We start from the raw sequence: 13,756 nt of genomic DNA, 5'->3' as shown, positions 1-13,756 counted from the left end.
GCACATTTGCTCACAAAACTGCACGGAGCTTCACCTATTTTTGACGCGACTAGGTCCGCTCGGTAATTTACACGAGTATGCCGAAGTAAAAAAAAAGAAGTGCCAAAAATCAGGGAGTTCAAGGAAAACATTCATAGATATGACCAACTCTTCACAACAAACAACACTAAACAACAAATAGGCAAACAAAACGATGTACAGGCGAAATTCAAAACTGGACAAAAATAATAATTTTCAACAAAATCAACAACCAACAATAAGTTCCACTTCTATTCCGTCTTTTACTTCACTCACAGCACATTAAAGAAATGAGAACCATCTTGATCTTGATGCTGGATCTTTTTTCTCATCTTCGTACACCTCTACAGTCTCCCGAACAAATATTGATCAACAAATAAGGAAATTACTAGTAACTGAACAAAGCTATAGTTCCATCAGCACCGGCCGTAATGAGCCACGGCTGTGTTGGGTGCCACACTGTGTCTAGCATACAGAGCCCATTAACCTGAAAAATTCGGTTTCGAAATATCCGATCTTGTTCCCACGGAAACCATCTTCAAAAAAAGGAAAAGGAGGAAACTGGAGTTTTCCAAAATCTTACCGTCGTGTGACCCCTCAGCCTTTTCACTGGATAAATTTCGTTGTCTTTTAACAGATCCACGTGAATCCTTGCATAATACACCATCGCGGTGCCATCATCCGAAACTGTTGCGAGCAGTGGATATCTGAAGACTCTTCTAGATATTTACGGACAAATCTAACTACTACATTGCTGTAAAAACAATGAACAGATATAAAAGAAGAGCGCGATATTACCAACCTTTTGTGATAAGCAACACCTCTAATAGCTGATTTATGATGTTTGAAGGTTTTCCATGGTTTGTTTGACAGTTGTAAATCCAGCCAAGCGAACTTGCGGTCCAATCCCCCAACAAATAAATTCTGGAATTTTAAAAATTAAAGGCTAAAAAAAATGACTGTAAGTGTATAACTGATGCTGCAAATCAATACTTTATTCTGCCCAATTTACATGAGCAGATAGGCACTATTGACTGATAATGCATTTAATAATTCAAAATCCAAGCAATGTTCAATGCTGAATGCTTTCACCTCTCCTTGAACATCCGGGAAAATAACACTAATGTGTTTGATACCGGTGATGCACTTCTTGACTAACTGACAACGACCCAAATCGTAAACTCTAGAACAAAGATAATCATACGAGGAACCATTGCTGAGCTGAAGTTGCTCCAATAAATGGGATCAAATTCTACCTGACATGAATTTTCGTGGCCACAAACAATCTAGGAAGCGTTGGATGAAAAACGACAGTTTGTACATATCCTTTCCGCTTAGTAAATGGACACTAAACCGGAGCGTTATTGAAAAAAATCCCTGACAATCATTGATAATGTCCTCTTTGCATGGAAATATTAAAAACAAAGATGAAAAGATAGAAAGAAATAAGCGAACTGCAGAATAAATCAGAAGAAAATGCTCAAAAAAGAGTCCTCACTGCGAATTTCAGCACTTACAACTGATTTTGAGGATTTAATAGAAAGAAACCTATCAAGAAGAAAAACAATATAGAACAACAAAAGACTGTTGCCCACCTGCGATCTGGCTCTACTCAGTTGATGAATATAAACAGACGTAGCAATATCATCAACAGCAACAGATGCGAAATAATCACCTTTGTTGTGCCAGACGACTTTGCGAACTTCCTTCAAATATAATTTCTCTTTTTTACGAATTACTCTGTAAAGTTATATTGATTTTGTCACACGACAGAAGGTTCATCGGCAGCTGAGATGCTCTATCTTAATTTAACTTTTTAATTGATTACAGCTGACATGTGAAGCGTTCACTGTAGTGTTCATTTAGTTTTAAAAGAAATTAAGTTGAAATCAAGTAATCTTCTGCTTCCTTTTTACATCTATAATTTCAAAGGAGAAATCTTACTTTTTGCTAACCAAGGCATGACTAATGATAATTGATAAAGTAAAATGAAAACAACAAAATACAGCGACAAATAAAAACGAGCACAATGTCCTTATGGTTGAATGTGAAGAATATGCGTAAAACTATCGGCCTATGCAAAAACAGGTTGCAATAAAGTAGAAGAAACTAACATTTGGCATTTCTAGAACTATCCTATCTTTCACACGTCTCCAATTGATGTTGCCTTCGGATTCTTCTACAGGAACCTTAAACATCGAGCATTTCTTGAGGTAGAATAAAGGTGAGTATGGAAAATATGTTCAACAAGGATGACATCGTGTACTCACGAATAACAACAAACCTCACGAATGAATTCATCAGTTTGTGAACATATCAACTTGTCCCCGCAATTCGTATTGAAGACGGCGACCTTCAACCAAATAAGAGATAAAAACGCGCACCTTTACATATATGGAAATATGGGTTCGTTTTTCACCTGTCTACCCTCGTATGCAACTGCAACCAATGATTTGCTATTAACTGGGCAGAAAGCGACGGATGTTACCGGTCCAGCCACTTTATACGTCTAAATGAGATCTATACAAGCAAAGTTTTTTTTTTTTTTAATTAAAAATGAAACTCGAATAACCTTTATACATCGTCCAGATCCCATCATCCAGAAACGAACTGTACCATCTTCTCCACCAGAAACGAGTAACTCACCAAGATCAGGTTCTACACTTATTGATCGCACTTGACCAACATGCCCACGCATATACTGCAAAACAAAAACGATGTTTAACAAGCCTTTGCAACAGAAACTGTAAAAAAATTTGAAAAATACTGCATAAAAACTCACGAAGGCTAAAGTAGTAGGGAACGGTCTGAGATCATTAGGATTTGGTAAGTCTGGAAGCAACTCCGATGGATCTACTTGGAGCTAAAAGTTAGAAGAGAAGGATTTCAGACAATGATAAGTCGATAGCTCAACCAGAAAAAAAACTAATAAAAGAGCTTACCTTCATTTTAATTTTTCTAGGGGCGAGGTAAAGGTCAAGGCAACGTTCAAATCGTTCAGTGATAAACTTATCATATTGAGGCACCTGTCATGAAGTATATAAGGGGATAAAAGGAATAAAAAAGAATAGGATGAAATAACCTTTCTCAGTGCATCGTACTTCCGAGGAATGAATGAAATCCGTCGGTCCTCGGGTTCAGATTCTTCCCACCTCAAAAATAGAAAATAGCGTAAAAACCTACATTCGAAAAATATGAGAATATTGGTATTTTATCCCAAACTAAAGGCGACAAACATGCGCAGGCACAATAACAAACGAAAAAGCAATAGTTTCAAAACGTAAAGTAGATGGAAAATCAAACCTTAGAATAATTAGTTTTACACTAGACACTTCTTTTTAAACCCATCCACACGAAAAAGAAGTAGAAAAATCTGCTTTCTTATAAACCGGAAATATGTGTAACGAAGAAGAAAGGGAGACATACTTCTTTCTTTCTCCCTCATCGAAAAGATATTCTGCAGGTGGATTGTAAGATTCAGCATGGATGGGAAGAGGCATCTGAAATAGGCCAGAGTGACCCTTTTGATCATTTCCTTCGCACGATGTTTTGATGTAAATGGTGTTATTTCTTCACCACAGAAAATAAAATAAACTAGTATCTCATGAAAGCAGAAATGAAAAAAAGAGAATACCTTTGGTGCAGGCATATGCATTCGCATTCTAGCTAACTCGGACTTCGTTTTGTGATCCAAAGAATCCTCAGCGGCCCATAAATCGTACATCTAGAAAAAAAGAGAATAAATTTAAGGCTAAAATCAACGAAGCAATATTATGAAAAGGAAGAACAAAAACGCAAAAAACCGTCACTTTTTGCTCTTCTTTTGGCTTGGGTTTTCTAGCCCATCCCATTTTGATAGCATGCACCATTCGACTGACAATTTTCATCTCGTCCTTTGAAGGGATGAATCGGGCTTTTGGCTCTGGTCTTCAAATGAATCTTCATCAGTTTTAGAACAATGTGGTTCGGTAACTACCACAGCACCCGTACTTTGGAAAAAGGATTGTGTAATAATTAAATACTAATGATGTGGTTAAACCAAAAAGGTAGGATTAAAGCTCAAATACAAATGGAACAGTAACTTGAGAGGTACTTACTAATGCAATACCTGTTATCGATGGGATGAATAGATTTCTGCGATGAAAATATGTCCAAGAACGGCTCATATGGGTTGTACCCCACTACTGGATACTTCCCAGAAGCTATGTTGCTCAATTTCTCAACCTAGAAAAAACTGGAATTATGTTGGTTCAAATTACACCACAAAAAATAGACCTGCTCATCGGTAAGCACAACATCAGTTCCAGACTGACGATCGAAAACTTTCCTCCTGAAAATGAGTCGTTCTGGGAGAAAATATTACCGTAATTAAAGGAGTACAACAAGAAAGGAACACGTATATCCCTGAAATGTTATCCAGTGATGAAGAATCTACGAAATTTCGTTACTGCTAGAATCGCTTCAAAATAGACCGCAACATAATACATAGAAAAGGAATAGTGTTAAGAAAATGTAGCATAGTAGAACGCAATAGCACTCGCGATCCTAGAGAGATCGTGGCAAACTAACCAGTAGTCTGGATCCTCCATTTTCTCCAAGAATGTATCAATTTCGGTTTTCTTCTTCGGCTTGGCAATTTTCTCACCCTTTTGATCATAACCGATATGGGATTCATCGTCGTACCACTGGACAGGGATATTCCCGATTGTATTGCGGAGATCCTAAACCCCAATCTCGAAGATGTCACACACACACGGATGAACTCAAAAATATAGACGATTTCAAAAAAAAAATAGATTAACAATAAACATAGAATACGTAGTAGAGTTGTTCACCTCTTCATCCGATGAATCATAGTCGTACTCATCTGCAACCCGCTTCTTTCGTGCGTGCTTGATATCTCTATCAGATTTATTCTCGTTCTCTGTTTTTGTTTCAACCACTTTCGTCTTCTTCTCACGATCTGCTAGTGCACGTTTCTTCCGCGTGGTCATTTCAGCCTCAGCCTCCGTAGTCATCCTTTTGACCTTAAAAAGAGTGAAGAATGAAAGTCATGATATATAAAAGGAAAACGTTGCAAATTTTGATGATAATGCGAATACAACGAAATAGATTAGAAGGAATCAGATTCAATACTTCGACCACAACGTGCTTTTCTTTTCACAATTGACGTTTTGTGGTACCAGAGCTGTAGAACTGTAGTACTGTTCACCGCGAATATTCTTTCTTATACAATATATTAGAGCGGGTGTAGCGCAGTCGGTAAGAAGTTCCGCTTCCTGCACGATCGATCGGAGGTTCGAATCCACCCTAGTGCTCACCAAGCCTTCGTCCCTCCGGGTCCGGATAAATTGGTACCAAACTTGTCTGGGAGGATGGAAACACTGACTTGACCCGTCGGCTAGACCTCGGAAGTCATTGTTTAGGCCAGTTATACGTTCGTAAACCTCAAACGGTTCTGAATTGAAGTGGACGTGGTGGAGGATCCCAAGCGGATTTATCAACGCAAGACACTTTATCCTTTATCATTACACAATATAGTGAAGAAAACAAACGTATTTTTGTGATCTTCGGTTTTTTCTTTTTCATAATTCACATCATATTTTGGGAGAAAAGTGAGGAAATTACCAATACTACATACCAATTTTAAAAGAAATAGAGGTACTAAAAACCACATCATTTTACTGTATGATCTGCCGGAGGAGGATCACAGAGCCCCTAGCCGGCAAGGAATGCGTGATGTATATAAGTCTTTCAGTGGTTAATAGTTTAGTGTTAAACGAAGAAAGAAAGTAGGAAAGGAAGAAAGTACTCGGTAAGGCACATATATACTTCAATAACCAACGAATAGTGTTTCAATCGGAGTCAATGAACGGGAAATCTCGCAAAAAACGAAAATTAGGATCCGACTGTAAGAAACTAGTAGCCAATCAATGTCACCAGTAGATCAAATACAAAAGTAGACCTCAAATCAGTGATCTCTGAGATGATATGATGCGATGAAATGAACTGAGATCCACAAAATATTAAAATCTGACGATCGTCTAAAAAGCGCACGTTGTTCATTGCGGTAAACCGTGCCGCGGCCGCCAAACGAAAACGTGGTTGATGAAACATCTGTTGTCCACTGCATTTCGTTACTGAGTGGGCCTAGGTGAGTTTATTCCTACTTTTTTCTTTTTTTTCTGATTGATTATTATGTTGGGTTATCATTATTGTTATTTTTATTTGGTTCCACTACAAAATAGAAGGAAATGTAACTGGGGCCGGAGAGGCGCTCAATGGCGCCCTTATTTCTGGGCGCTCTATCTTACTTTTTTCTTATTTTAATTCTTATTTTTTTCTATGTAGTCTCTATCTTAGTAACTTTTGCTTACATTTCAAAGATACTCTAAGGCTAACGCTTAGGTCTAGCGCTCGACTGATTTAGTTATTTACTTCCAGAAATGAGGGCGCCATTGAGCGACCTCTCTCCCCCTCGCCCACTACATTTGAAACTAGAATTGGTATTTGTACCAGTGTACTTGAAGTTCAGTGGTTTCATTTTTTTTTTCGTAGACATCCCTCACATTTGTTAAGGTGGAGAGTTTACAGAAAGCTAATGAAATTTCTCAACTGTGGTTAGCGGGGAGAGGGGATTGTTGTTGGTACAATTCCAAATATCCAATCAATTTCCAGAAATTTTGTTCCAGTCGAAGAAGATCGCAGCACAGAGTATTCCATCAACATTTTAGACTGGATAGACGAAAGTTCGCTCCACAGCTTGTATCTAGTGTACTGTCGTTGGAAGATAAATACGATAGAAATGAAACCAACGGTGACTTCATTTCCTAACCGTGTTAAACAGCGTTGTTTCGTTAACCTGTTTACATAAACTCTGTCCAATAGTTCTTCATTTCGGGAACGAGACGTTTGTTGGACGAACATTTCCAAGGGTGCAACGAGTAGATATGGTGCTTGATGTTTTCATCCAAGTTTTTATTATATTGCAACATATCCAACCATGGCCTATTTGTTCACCGGAGCGTGTTAATCGAGTTAGATAAATGGTATTTGATACGGACCGATCAGAAATAATGGTGTTGGTTTCAGACATCAGTGTTATTGGGTATAACAAGGTTATGAGCGGCTAAGCATAGATGCGATAGTCGGACCTGGTGCTCCAACCCCCTTCACTTTTGGATGGATGGAGGAGGGACCTCCTCACCTTTGGACGGTTGGCAAAAGAACCCCCTTCATTTTTGTACAGTTGGGAAAAGGACTCCCTTCACTTTTGAACGATTGGAGAAGGGATACTCATCACTTGAGCCTCACCCCATGAGCTAGACCCCTTCGGCTAAGAGCCACGGTATCATATCACTAACGTCCATCATCTGGGCGGCATTTTTACATTAAAATGTTCCAGGAAAACTGAGTAGTACGTGTTCTTTCTTATAAGTTTTACGGCGTCCTTTGTTCCATTTAATTTCCATGTTCCTTAGAAATGTAGGGGTTATTTTTGCTGCACTTTTTACACATCGAGGTTCCATAAGATGCTTGAGATACCGTTGCCAAGTTGATATTTTTGTAGTCTGTACCCGTATCCCATATCATTTATCTAAGTGAATGACTGCAGTCTGGCGAATAAGTAAATCTGAGTGTGATAGGTTGCTATCCAACAGAAATTTGTTCATGGATAAATCCAGCACGCAGCGGAAATAAGTATCAACTCATCTTAGCGATGGAAATGTTTACCAACACGTATTGATTTTTGATGAGCCCTCCGAGAGGTCGCTAAATCATTTTAAATGACAATTCGAAAAAAAATATTTTTCAATAGTTTATCCGACTGTTAAGAAGTACTACTGTACCGCGCCTGGGTCAGCGAAGAATGGGAATGAATCCATCAACGGTTTCTCTTTCCAACCGTGCTATATGCAAACAATACTGCATAGAGCCTGGTTGGAAAGAGAAACCGTTGATGGATTCATTCTCATTGTGTTCATCATTACAATGACAAATATATTGGATATAATCTGTTTTCGCCTGAAAAAATAAAACAACTGACTCAAGGATGTTGGGGACATAAAAAAAAGTGTTCCTGAGCTACTGGTACTGATTAGTATTATTTAGATATAAACATTGTGTACTATTACATACTAGTGCATATTATGCTAATATTAATGCAATAGAAACTATTAATATTACTTGAATTATTAATTAGCAGTGCGTTGTAACCATTTTAAATACTTTCAGCATTTTCTCAATATGAGTTCTTTTCGTTCATTCGTATGGGATCCGCTAGAACTAGTGAGTCAGATGATTTGCATGCAAACAGTTTTCTACACTGCAGAAAGTGCTGCCTTGATTGTATACAGCATGACAGGATTTACGCCTACTTTGGCACATATTTTTGCTGCAGAGGTAACACAGCCTATTTTAAGCTGGAATCTAGAATGAAATTTCAATTGAAATTCACAGGCTTTGCGAGTGATGGTCGTCGTGCAGCTTCTCGCCAGTGTCGCCTGTGGAGTAGCGCTGCGTTACGTCGTCCAACGTGCAAAACAATGCCTTGACTTCTCCTGCACCATACACGCCTTTCACCTTCTTTTCGTTGTAGTATACAACCACTCGTTACCCACAGAATTGCTATGGTGGGCTGTTCAGATAGGTAGCATAGCGGTCTGTACGTTACTAGGAGAACATCTATGCATGCAAGCTGAATCACAAGAGATTAAGCTTGGTCCTCCATCTAAATACGACATCTGACGAACATATTCTAGATAGCAGCGATCTTTCGTACTAAAAAAAAATTTAGGGATGCATTATTTGTAGTGCATTTGCTACAACATAGCTCTAACCGTTTCAACAAGTCGGAGGCATCGTACACGGTTTCACAGCTATAATATACGCTTAGCTGTTACGGCAAAGCGTAATAAATGCGAATATAATGCCTTAACAATCTTCTGCTACTGATCGTTTCTGTTTCATCCACCATTACAAACTTCAGCCAATGTAGCGGGATGAATGGAATGTCTAAAGGACTGTCTTGTCCCTATACAGAAATACTAACCATTCGCCTTCTAACTGGAAAATTGAGCAGCATGATGTACGATGTCTTTGACAAGGTTACATGCCCGATACAGCAGAGCTCACTACATCTGTGCTTCCCAATACGTTAATATCAACTTGAACGTTCATATCGTGGCTAGATATCGTTTTTTTTTTCATGCCGACGATGAATGTTTCCCAGTATATTTTGTTTGTTCTCTTTTTATTACTTTTACTGTGCATTGAGAAGTTAAACGATTAGCATTCACGGGTGAATTACTATTATACTGACAGAACTGTCTATTTTTGTGTAATAAATAAACTCTTCCCATTACAAAACAAAAGAAGTAACAAGGTCATCACAGTGAAAAACATGGAAATAAACAGCAACAAAGGAACAACAAACTCATACTAGATAAAGAATAGCGTCATATGCTCAGCCAATCGAAAATTCTTCCTATAGCCCCTTCAGCTGAGACATAAGCGAAGCTAGGTCCTGTTTTGATGTCTCCGATGATTGCTCGTTGGGCTAAATATTTTTTTTTAAATGTATAACACAAAATGACGTGGGAGGTAAAAGTATAAAATATTGTGTCAGAAACGACGTTAGATTTGTTGTACCTCAGGCTGCTTATACGTTAGCGTAAAACAGCCTTTCGAGGCATACACCGAACTTCTAGCGTAAACAAGTTGATAAGAAATCGTCAGTCTCTTGCTCCACTGTCTAGTGATTTAAATGAGATATTTTATAAGCAAACCACCCACAAAAAAAAACTGACTTCGCTCGCAGTTTCAGCTTCTTTCGGGAGTTCATAGGCATACCGAAGACCATGCCCGACATTGGTTTTTGATTCTTCAACCTTAGATTCATCAACGAGCTCTAAAAATTGAGTAATGGGTGCTTTTCAAAAAGCATTTACTACAAATCCCCGGGAAAATACCTGAAGTTGCTGAAGTTGTAAAGACAAAAAAAAAAAACTGCAGGTCCCTGTTTTTTTTAAAGAGATTTTCAACTCAATCGCAATCAGAGTAAAAACATAGTTTTTTATGTGCACACGAAATTTCAAGGTGCAGCAATTTTCATCTAATTTCGAATCACTTCGAAGAGGCGACACTACATAGATTTACTGAGGAAGGAATACAAAAGGTATACGAAGTACACAAAAATCGATTTTGCTATCGACATACACAGATTCCCAGTGTTAAGTTCCAAACTAACTTGCAAGGAGAGAGCGCGTTATTGAAGAATAATTCGTACGAAAACGCACCAATTCCCCAATCGTTTTCCTCATGCACAACTTCTTCCTCCTTTTCATCTATTGGAATATCGACTTTGGTTTCAGCAGCCTTCTTCGCCTAATAATATGGAAACAATAAATTTTACGAATACAAATACATGTATTTCGCTGATACAGAAGCCTGTAAGCATGAAGATGAAAAAAACAACCTGATATTCTTTTTGTCTTTGTCTGCAAAACCGATCATCGCATTGGTCGTTTGGTTTCATTTCCTGTCGGGGGAAGAAGTCTTGCAATGCATTGTAGCCCACGTACATGGACACCTCACCAAAATTCAGGAGATATCTTAAAGAAGATCACTAGTTACCATATGAAATTTGAGTAGTGAGACCACAAAACTAAAACATGGAAGGAAATGCGGGGACACATGCATGTAATATAAGGTATGCACACACTTGAGAGTATTTTGAACCAAAAAACCGGCAACAACGGCCATTGTCGTTGGCAGTGACGCTGCGCACACGCCTTCCCTCTTCAAAGTTTTCTCATCAATGTTTGACGCCACCACAAGCGGAGGTACGCACTAAATTTGTTTAAAGTGAATATTCTCATGAGAATACTTCATCAAGAAATTATTGTTATGCTCACAGCAAAGCAGGCAGTGCGTCCGGGTTCAATATATTGAATGTGACCAGAAACAGCATTTTCGCTCACTCCTGACTCCATCCACACTTGGTTTTCTTCATTACAAGCCTGGAAAATATGGGAAATGAAATCCATGATAAATAAAACGATCCAAATTAAACAGTTAGCGAAGAATGTGATGTAAAACCTTAGAAAAATATAGAACATAGTTTACTTCTGGTGCTCAAATAAATTGAAATCAAATGAAAAAAGATCATAGAAGAAAGTTTAGTTCTGTTATTAAAAATCTTTTTTCAAAGACAATGCTAAGAAGTACCACGCAGTTGCTGAGTGTGAGGGAGAGAAAGAGCAAACTGACGCTTCCACATACGACTTTGTTGCGCAAATTTATATAAAAGTTATACATACGAAAGAGGAAAAAATTATTAGCCAAATGTCATCAACTTATCCCAAAATATCTATGCTAACGTCTTCAACTTCGCTTCTACAAAAAACATAATATGCTGGGTAATGTTGTGCTATATAATACTGATAAAGAGGATAAAGTGTCTGGTGTTAACCAATCCGCTTGCGATGCGCCCCTACGTTCACTTCAATTCAGAATCGTTTGAGGTTCACGAACGTGTAACTAACCTCCATAATGACTTGCGGAGACTAGCCGATAAATCAAGTCGGTGGTATTTTATTTTAACCTCTCAAATTTTCATTCCTTTTACACACGCCCACCTGATAAATGTATCAAAAGGGAGGAAACAAGGGAAAATGTAGATTAGTCGAAGCTCTGTTTGCAAGCAGAATTTTGAATCACAAGCTCCCAAGCTTTTTTCAGGACGATTAGGGAAACTGGGGATGGCCACACTCATACTCGTTAGCTATAATGCGAACCCTATAATGTTCCACAGAGACACCAACATTTTCAATTTCGTGCTGTGCTTACTTTAAAAAATATTTACAATATCCACAAATGAGAGAATATCGCTTATATTTCAAAACAATCAGAACTCGTCAACAATGCGACGGAGGGATAAAGATAGATTTCTAGAGTGAACATAAATGGAAATGGACTTCGGAAAAAACGAAGAAAAGTGAAAGGAAACAAAAGAATAAGGTTACACATGAAGTAGAAAATAAAAAGGTAATATGAAGTAATAGTAATATGAATAATTAACACTGCAAGATTACCGTATTAACAGTCATCCTAGCTTCAAAATTATCGACACAACTGAGAACCAAATCTACTTTTCCACCAGTAAGAGAACCATGACTGAAAGCAAATGAAAAGGTCAGCAATACTTCGAGTAAATGATGGACGACTAAATAAACACAAAAACTCACCGTATACGGTCTACAAAGTTGTTGAAGTTATCCATAGTTGTAATGTTATAATTATGTGTTTCAATGATAACGTCTGGATTAATGTGACTGAAAATATAGTTTCTAAACCGGAAACGTATCTGGGAAAAAGCGAAAGAAAAACGAAGTCTAGCGCATATAATTTCAAAGAAAAATACGCCTCAGTAGAAAAAACCAGTAATAATCTTTCAATTTGCATTCACTGTAATTCCGTAAAATCAATATTTGAAAAAAAAAACTTACATTAGTGTGTCTTTTGCAGCTTCAACTTTACTGAGCCCTGACTGATGAGGCTGATAGAATAATCGATTCATATTTGCAAGCTCGACCTTATCGTAATCAAAAAGAATGAGTTTTCCCACAGCGCATCTGGTGAGCATTTCGGAAACGACACTTCCAACACCTTGAAAGGAACCAGCAGGATAGGAGGAACCGGCATATAGGAGAGGAGTAAAAAGCAATGAAAAACAAAAAGGAAACACTTTGTATGCAACCCACCGCCCACTCCAACGACAGCAACAGTCTTTTCTCTGATTTTCTCGTAATCTTTTACGATACCCATTCGTTTCAGCGCCATCAGTCGACTGTATGGGTTTGAATCAACGACCTATATATACGCATGTAAAATAGCTCAAAGAAAATATTTTCTAGCATCATTCTTGCATTAATTTAAAAATTGTAATGTGAATAACCTCACATTATTCCCTCAATATTACAGTTTTATCTTCCACATGTGTGGTAAAGTTAGTTATTAATCTGACGATTTTATTATTTTCAAAGATTAAGCTAAAGACTCAATTAAAAACCAAAGGTGGTTAAACTGTCAAAAGAAAAAAAAGCAAAGTTCCCACCGAAAGCTTACCTCTGCACTCATTTTTTCTATTTTTTGTCGGGCTGCTGGCCCCGGTGTGGTCGTGTCCGCTCGCCGTGATTCTGCCGTAAAAGCGTTAAGCTCAGCGGTCAAGCTCTTCATTTTTTCGGTCACTTCTTCTATACTCTGTTTGATACTATCCATCTTAAAAAATCACTGTAATATTCTTCCAGAAGCAGAAGCAATCTCGGAATGGAAAAGAAAGGTTCCAAACGAAGCGAATCAAATTCAAAAAAAGCGACAAATGGAAGCGAAAACTCATGTACTTATAAAACCACAACAGAATAAAAACCGTTCCTCTCGAAAGGTTACTAAAAAATTGTACATAAAACACCAAGAATTCATCGGTATCGGCGCTCAATAGCGGTTAACAACGACGAATTTCCCTACGTTCTGAACATAAAATAAATTCTAAGGCAGAAATTTGCACTAAAAACCAATTGACCTGGTGCAGAAAACATGTTCGTGAAACCAGAACGTCTTAATGAATAAAACAATCATCCTCAGTAAGCACTACACATAAAATTCAATAATTTCCTTTGAAGAGCCGCGGCCGATGACGTGCCTTCAATTCATCGAATACGTGACCGTATCGCACTGC

General features: G+C 38.0%; 3 protein-coding genes across 5 annotated transcripts; 1 reads left to right on the top strand and 2 right to left on the bottom strand.

Moving 5' to 3' along the window:
• Positions 1-406: 406 nt before the first annotated feature.
• RB195_007448 (uncharacterized protein) lies at positions 407-5,607 on the bottom strand (the record flags this gene model as incomplete). Of its 2 annotated transcripts, XM_064181079.1 has the most annotated exons (22): positions 407-505; positions 602-725; positions 821-942; positions 1,111-1,201; positions 1,275-1,366; positions 1,614-1,724; positions 2,133-2,207; positions 2,303-2,371; positions 2,438-2,527; positions 2,591-2,719; positions 2,801-2,881; positions 2,961-3,044; positions 3,101-3,170; positions 3,445-3,518; positions 3,653-3,742; positions 3,828-3,945; positions 4,127-4,242; positions 4,294-4,348; positions 4,588-4,739; positions 4,854-5,045; positions 5,340-5,476; positions 5,574-5,607. In XM_064181079.1, the coding sequence occupies 22 exons, from the start codon at positions 5,605-5,607 to the stop codon at positions 407-409; spliced, it is 2,205 nt and encodes a 734-aa protein (XP_064037894.1). The 2 variants fall into 2 exon arrangements, with proteins under 2 accessions (XP_064037894.1, XP_064037895.1); XM_064181078.1 differs by lacking the exons at positions 5,340-5,476; positions 5,574-5,607 and having other exon boundaries at positions 4,854-5,036.
• A 1,216-nt stretch (positions 5,608-6,823) lies between these two features.
• RB195_007447 (uncharacterized protein) lies at positions 6,824-8,766 on the top strand (the record flags this gene model as incomplete). 2 transcript variants are annotated; one of them, XM_013435886.2, is made up of 3 exons in its annotated part: positions 6,824-6,835; positions 8,254-8,421; positions 8,479-8,766. In XM_013435886.2, the coding sequence occupies 3 exons, from the start codon at positions 6,824-6,826 to the stop codon at positions 8,764-8,766; spliced, it is 468 nt and encodes a 155-aa protein (XP_013291340.2). The 2 variants fall into 2 exon arrangements, with proteins under 2 accessions (XP_013291340.2, XP_064037893.1); XM_064181077.1 differs by lacking the exon at positions 6,824-6,835 and adding an exon at positions 6,969-6,971.
• Positions 8,767-9,505: 739 nt separating this feature from the next.
• RB195_007446 (uncharacterized protein) lies at positions 9,506-13,299 on the bottom strand (the record flags this gene model as incomplete). The annotated part of the gene is made up of 11 exons (XM_013435887.2): positions 9,506-9,577; positions 9,828-9,928; positions 10,317-10,404; positions 10,496-10,631; positions 10,742-10,869; positions 10,935-11,039; positions 12,114-12,195; positions 12,267-12,353; positions 12,528-12,687; positions 12,783-12,891; positions 13,147-13,299. 11 exons carry the CDS (start codon positions 13,297-13,299, stop codon positions 9,506-9,508), a joined length of 1,221 nt encoding a protein of 406 aa, XP_013291341.2.
• Positions 13,300-13,756: the final 457 nt, after the last annotated feature.

This window comes from Necator americanus, chromosome I (assembly GCF_031761385.1).
Source record: "Necator americanus strain Aroian chromosome I, whole genome shotgun sequence".
Lineage (NCBI taxonomy): Eukaryota > Metazoa > Nematoda > Chromadorea > Rhabditida > Ancylostomatidae > Necator > Necator americanus.
The sequence above is the reverse complement of the archived record's forward strand: the minus strand, read 5'-3'. Positions and strand labels throughout refer to the sequence as shown.